This window comes from Camellia sinensis, chromosome 5, assembly GCF_055761805.1.
Source record: "Camellia sinensis isolate YWXY chromosome 5, ASM5576180v1, whole genome shotgun sequence".
In the NCBI taxonomy this organism is placed as follows: Eukaryota; Viridiplantae; Streptophyta; class Magnoliopsida; order Ericales; family Theaceae; genus Camellia; species Camellia sinensis.
The window spans coordinates 39,389,077-39,395,614 of record NC_138965.1 but is presented as its reverse complement, the minus strand read 5'-3'; the positions used below and the strand labels follow the sequence as shown (position 1 = coordinate 39,395,614).

Genomic DNA, 6,538 nt, shown 5'->3' with positions numbered 1-6,538 from the left:
TTAGGATTACCTAAACTACTCGAGGGACCTTTTCCAAGAGATTCTGATTGACTTTGTGGCAGAGTGGTTGGTCTTTACTTTTTCTTTGAGTATTTTTCTGAGCATAAACAAAAAAACTCAGGTTCGGGAACAGTTTGTTCCAATTGTAGTATTTCTCTCCCTGCTTGTGAGCCTTCTATATTTTGAGAAGTTGGACTGGGATTTCCTTTGTTCTCCATATCTTGAACACCCTGTTTCTGTGCTTGTTTTTCAAAAACAAGGGATGGAGATGAGAGAATAGGATTTGGTAAGGGATTGGAAGCTGTCTGCCAAAAATTTTCTTTCTTTCTCTCTTTCTCCCCCTAAAGAGAATTTTTGGTAAAAAAGGATGGAGTTTCAAGAAAGGAGACATCCATACTCACCTGAATTTTTTTTGTTTGAGGATTATAGCACTTGTAGCCTCTTTTGTTTGGAGCATACCCGATGAAAACACATTTTTCTGCTCTAGAATCAAGTTTGGATAGAAATTGGCTGGGTATGTGAACGAAAACAGTACAACCAAAAAGTTTTGAAGGCAAATCTGAATTAATTCTGCAATCAGGAAAGGTTTTTTTGAAATATTCTAGGGGTGTGACATATTGCAAAACCCGGGTAGGCATTCTGTTAATTAAATAAGAGGCTGTCAAAATGGCATCTCCCCATAGATATTTGGGAACATACATAGAGAACATTATAGCTCAAGCTACTTCCAGTAAATGCTTATTTTTTGTTTCAGCAATACCATTTTGTTGAGGAGTGTCACGACATGTAGATTGATGAAAAATACCTTTTTTCCCTTAAAAAATTCCCTAGATATTCATTGAAATACTCTTTTCCATTATCAGATCGAAAAATACTGATTTTTGAATGAAATTGATTGTCAACCATTTTTGTAAAAATCTTGAAACACGTTTTTTGCTTCAGATTTGTCTTTCATCAAATAAACCAAGCAAAGTCGATTGTGATCATCTATAAAAGTTACAAACCACTTTACACCAGTCATGGTGGTAACCTTGGAGGGACCCCACACATCACTATGAATTAAGTAGAATAGTTTAGAGGCACGGTAGGGTTTTGTAAGATAAGTAGTTTGATGGCTTTTAGATAAATAACAACTTTTACATTGAAAAGACGAATAATCCAAATTTTTAAACAAGTTAGGAAGCAAAATGTTTAAGATATGGAAAATTGGGATGCCCTACTCTAAAATGCCAAAGCATTATTTGCTCGCAAGCCGAAATTGAACTAATAATACAACCAGAGCCTTGAGTTGTTTTATTGCTGGATATGTCATCATCAAAGTAGTAAAAACCATTGCCAATCATCCTTCCCAAGTTCCGGTCCTAAAATTCACAATGAGAGTCAAAGAAAACAACACGACAGTGAGAGTTTTTGGATAATTTACTGACAGACAACAAATTGCAGGCTAGTTTAGGAACATGAAGGACAGAGTGAAGAGTAATATTTTATGAAATTTTTATTTGACCCTTTCCTACAATGGGTGAGAAACTGCCATCAACAATCCTAACTCTTTCACTTTCAAAACAAGATAAATAAGTATTGAATAAAGAAGAGAAAGAAGTCATGTGATCAGATGCCCGCAAATCAATGATCCAAGAGACAGAATTTAGACTACAAGATAGAGGATAAGGATTGCTACCTGTCTATGCAAGAGAACCACTAGGAGTGCTGGATAAAGAATTGGATTTTAGAACTTTAAGAAGATGATCCATCTGCTCCTTACTGAACAAACTTGCTTCAACCTCGCTGGCATAGGAGGATGCATGAATTGGTCTGTCACTTGATTTGCCTCTCTTCCAAGTTGCAGGCTTCCCATGAATCTTCCAGCAGTTTTCCCAACTATGGCGTGGTTTATTGCAATAATCACACCATACTCGAGATTTTTTATTCTGCCGTGGTTTAAAAACATTGTTTGCACTTGCATCCGATGCAATCATGGCGGAGTTTTCCACAGGTGCAGCAACTCCCTTTTTCCCAAGCATCACATTCTTGCGGCTTTCTTCTCTCCTAACTTTAGCAAAGACATCACCAATAGGAGGCAGAGGTTGACGGCTAATTATTTTTCCTTTGACTTCATCAAATTCGATGTTTAAGCCGGCAAGGAATGTGTAGATACGGTGATCCTCCACCATCTTTCTGTTGTGATTGCAGTCTTCTGTTGACTTCCACTCATAATCATTGAACATGTCCAAATCTTGCCACAGCCTTTTCAGAGAATTGAAGTACTTAGTGACACTATCCTCTCCTTGACAAATTTCACCAAGTTTAATTGTCAACTCATATATTTGGGACTGATTTCCCAAATCCGAATACATCTAGGTGATATTATCCCAGAGTTCTTCGGCTGTTGGATAACCATATAGTCGGAGCTGATGTCTTCTTCCATGGAATTCACTAACCATGTCATGACCATGGAGTTTTCAGCATCCTAGGTAGCATAAGCCGAGTCCTCTTTTGCTCGAGCCTTCTTCTCTCCTGTCAAGTATCCGCTCTTTCCTCAACCCCGAATGTACAGCCGGATTGATTGAGACCAACGCAGGAAATTATCACCATTGAGTTTAATCCTGGTGATTTGCACCGAGTGAGAATCAGCGTTGGAGGCATGTTTCTCAATGTTTTTCGGTGAAGCAGTAACAGTGGATTCGGATGTGGTTTCTGACATGGTGAAGGACGGCTAGCAAGTTCTAAGATTAACTCAGAAGGGTCAGAGAATAAGTCCCTAGCTCTGATACCATGAAAGCTAGAAAGAATAATATTTCTTATTCTCATATTTTAAACAATGTACACAACACCTCTATTTATAGGAGATACAAGGCATAAAATTAGGGACTGATTAGATACTAATTAGCTACTAATTATGATTCTAATATAAACTTTTCTATTCTATAGTATTGACTAAATCTAAATATTTACAGTTGTGAGATCCCGAAGAATTCAGCCATATCCTGGCAGAATTATTTTCTTCCCATTTTCAACAGTCTCCAATCACTAGAAATCAAAAATCATGAGATCCCTTCAAATGCCAGCGAAATGGAGGCCCAAAATGATGCCAACTAGCACACTATCCCACATTGATTCCAAGTTTCCAAACTTGTCCTCAAAATTCCTCGCATTCATATCCAACCAAATAACCCAAAAGATTGTGAAAACCACACAAAACCACAACCCTCTCCTTTTACCTTTGAATCATTTAAAAATCAATTGAACACAAGCGCCTGGCACCACCCAAAGAGTATCAACCAAACTATTGAACCTATACCAAAGATTCAAAGCCACTTGACAGTGCAAAAATAAATGGTCCAAAGATTCCCCACTCCTCCCACACATGATACACCATTGAGAATGGAGACAACTATTAGCCCTCATTTTCTGAAATATGTCACTGGCCATGATTTTTCAACGAGCAAAAGACACAAAAATATGTTCACTTAGAGTGGCACTATTGCTTTCTATATTTTTTTGTGAATAGAAGGAACGTTGGGCTTATCAATGATCTTATGAAAGAAGGATTTGCATGAAAAAACTCTAAAAAGAATTAATGAACCAAACCCGTTTGTTACACACATTTGGAAGCAATGAGACTCCACCCCCATCAAGCAAATATAACAAAGATGTAACCTCAAGGGTCACCTGATCATTACGTTTTCTTATGAAATTGGAGTTCCATGAGATTGGAGCCAAACTAGAACAAGCTAAAGAGGCAATCTATGCATTATGAGAGAGCGACACGAAATAAATGTGGAAATGCCACATCAAAAGAGGAATCACCCACCCGGGCGATGAGACTCCATCACGGTTGTTGTTCCTCTAACTACTATCCCCACTGCCATGTCAAGTACTCACACATCTAAGCTCCCAAAGGTAGAAGAAAAAGATGGCAAAACAAAAGAGACTGCTCAATATCACAAACTTTATTGGGGGCAGAAAACCATCCCTAGCATCTGCTCAACCATCTGACCTACCCGCTCCGCTTGTGCAAACCCCTCTACCATCTCATACCCCTACTCCCACCGAACAATAGGTGGTGGAAGTTGGTGATTAGGGCTGTTCATAAATGTGTCCGACCTGGTCAACCCGACTGACCCGGGCCAACCAGCCGTTATGTGGTCGATTTCGCTACATACTTCGGTCGGATACGGGTGTAAATAAGGCAAAAAGTCAAGTCTCGGTTCGGTCATCAAATTCAAAAGTTTTAATCCAAATTAAATCCGACCAACTATGAAAATTTATCAATTAAAATATTAAATAGTTTTGACCGTTCGCCTCCTCACATTTAATGCATTTCTCTTTGATTAGAAAGTTCCAGTAGTAGTCCGTTCCACTATTCAAAGTCTTTGTCTCTTTCTCTCTCTCTTCCTCTCTCATTATTTCTGTTAGATTAGACCTTTCATCTCCTTTCACTCTTGTCAATAACTCCTCTTTATTTGTTTCAAAAAATAACTCCTCTTTTTCGCCTCTCTCTCATTATTACGTTACAACTCTCTCACTCTCTTTGCTTTTGGTGGCTAACTCTCTCTCTCTAATTATTCTCTTTGACTTTTCGTCGCCTCTTTACTCTTATCAATAACTCTCTTTTCTCTCAATATTTCAAATAAACTTTTTCCCATCTCTCTCTACTTTGGTCCAAAGAAACTCTTTCTCTCCCCTACCATCCGTATCTCCTTTTTTTGTGTGCATTCTGTTAAAATATATATATATAGATATAAATATTGTATATGAGATGGCGGTGGTACGTTGAGCTCACGGCAGAGATATTGCAACGGCAGTGATGGTGGTGACTCTTTTGCATCTCACTTTGTCCTCTATCCCCCCAACCTCTTATCTTCTCATTCCTCCTTCGATCGCCTTCTCCCTAAACCCTTTCCTCTCTCCATCTTTGATTATCCTTTCTTGAAACCCCATCCCCTTCTCTCTCCGGTCTCTAATCTTCTTCCCAAGAACTCTCGAACCCCCCTTTCCCTTCTCTTATGATTCTGTTGAATTAAGGAAGATGCTAGTGTTGCACCACCAATCAAAGCCTGGCTGTTTTTTCGGCAACCCAAAGACGCCGGTTTCAAAGCAACAGTTGGATGAGTTTGGTTTATATTTTCTCCAAACCGATGTTGTCAATTCGATTGTCGGTGATCGAAAAAACTCATCCGATCCGACCCGTGAACAGCCTATTGACGATTAGTCTCCTCAGTGGCCTCTGCAACAGAAACAAAAGATGGCCGCTATAGCTTTTTCAGCCCCTATTCATGTAGTGAAGTATCCTCCTTGGTGCCCTAAGTCGAAATATAGGGAACGTCTAGTGGATTTGGGGGGCAGTGTCCTCAGCTCCCCTATGCCATTGGCCACTCACTGCTTCTTCCCCTTGATGTGGAGAAGTATCAAGGTCAAACCAATCCCTTGCTTTTTAAATCGGTAATCTAGAATGTTGTTGTGGTAAGTTCCTTTCCCTTTGTTCGGCAATCACTTGTTTGATATGATTTTACACTTGTCTCATGTTAGCTCAATTATTTTTGCTAATAATGCAACAAATGTATGTGGTCATGCATAGGCTGGAAAGGTTGGAGGTTGTTTGGGTTTTCAAAAAGAGTCACCACCTCCTCTAGCAATTGAGCAAAGTTGAGACGATCAATTGGGTGCTCACTAAGGTAAATGTAGCTATGAAGAAGGTACTAGCTAGTGCCGAAGAGAAAGCAAAGTCTTCGGAGAATAAGCTAGAAGATGCATATTTGAAGATGGAAAAGATTCGAGTTGTCGAGGGGACCGATTCGTAGACTGACTACGAGGCTAGAGAGGAGTATAAGAAATAGGTGTTGGAGTTGTAGGACACTCTCTTTGGGGACAGCTAGAAAGATGCCTTGGAGAAGGCTGGGCTCATAGTAACACTTCAATTATATCTTCTCCAATGACTTAGCTACACATACACTATTGGTCTCTAAAGTATGCACCCAACACCACTTTTGTCCCCAATGTTATGATTGTGCTTTTTTAATCCAAGTTTTTAATTTAATTTTAAATAGTCCAATTATTAACTTCCATCAAAATTGATAACAAAAACCTTTGATTTTAGGTAAAATGACGGCTTTGTCCTTCAGCTTTTCTACTCCCACTTTCTTCTCTCTTCTTTATAGCAACCTCTTTCCTGTCTTATTTTTGTCTTCTCCTACAACTCCCTCCCACAAGCCTAATCCCACTCAATCGCCCAATCCTCGACCACTACTAGAACTTCTCTTTCTCAATTTATATAAAATATGTATTTGCATGTTTTGATGGCAGATTTGTCCCCACCCGATCACTATTTTTCTGTGTGAGGTGGTTTCAAAGGTCAAGGAGCTTGGAAAGTTTCAGGATGTAGAGATGCTGAGATCTATGAAGCACCGACACGCTTCCCAAGGCTCCATATCAGAGTCCGACACGTGTTGGACACCGATACGCAATAGACACATGTTCGACACGCCGTCTAACGTGTCCTCTTTTATTTCTTTTTTTTTTTCATCTCAGACACGTCCGA

The 6,538-nt window shown here is 39.4% G+C and overlaps 1 protein-coding gene across 1 annotated transcript; it reads right to left on the bottom strand.

The window, feature by feature from the left end:
* Positions 1–1,682: 1,682 nt before the first annotated feature.
* Positions 1,683–2,354, bottom strand: LOC145791349 (uncharacterized). The gene has a single exon (XM_082871705.1). It carries the CDS (start codon positions 2,352–2,354, stop codon positions 1,683–1,685), a length of 672 nt encoding a protein of 223 aa, XP_082727831.1.
* Between the last annotated feature and the right edge of the window lie 4,184 nt (positions 2,355–6,538).

What these genes read in the sequence shown, in the direction of transcription:
- LOC145791349 (XM_082871705.1), bottom strand. Translation starts at nt 2,354, where the DNA reads ATGTATTCGGATTTGGGAAATCAGTCCCAAATATATGAGTTGACAATT.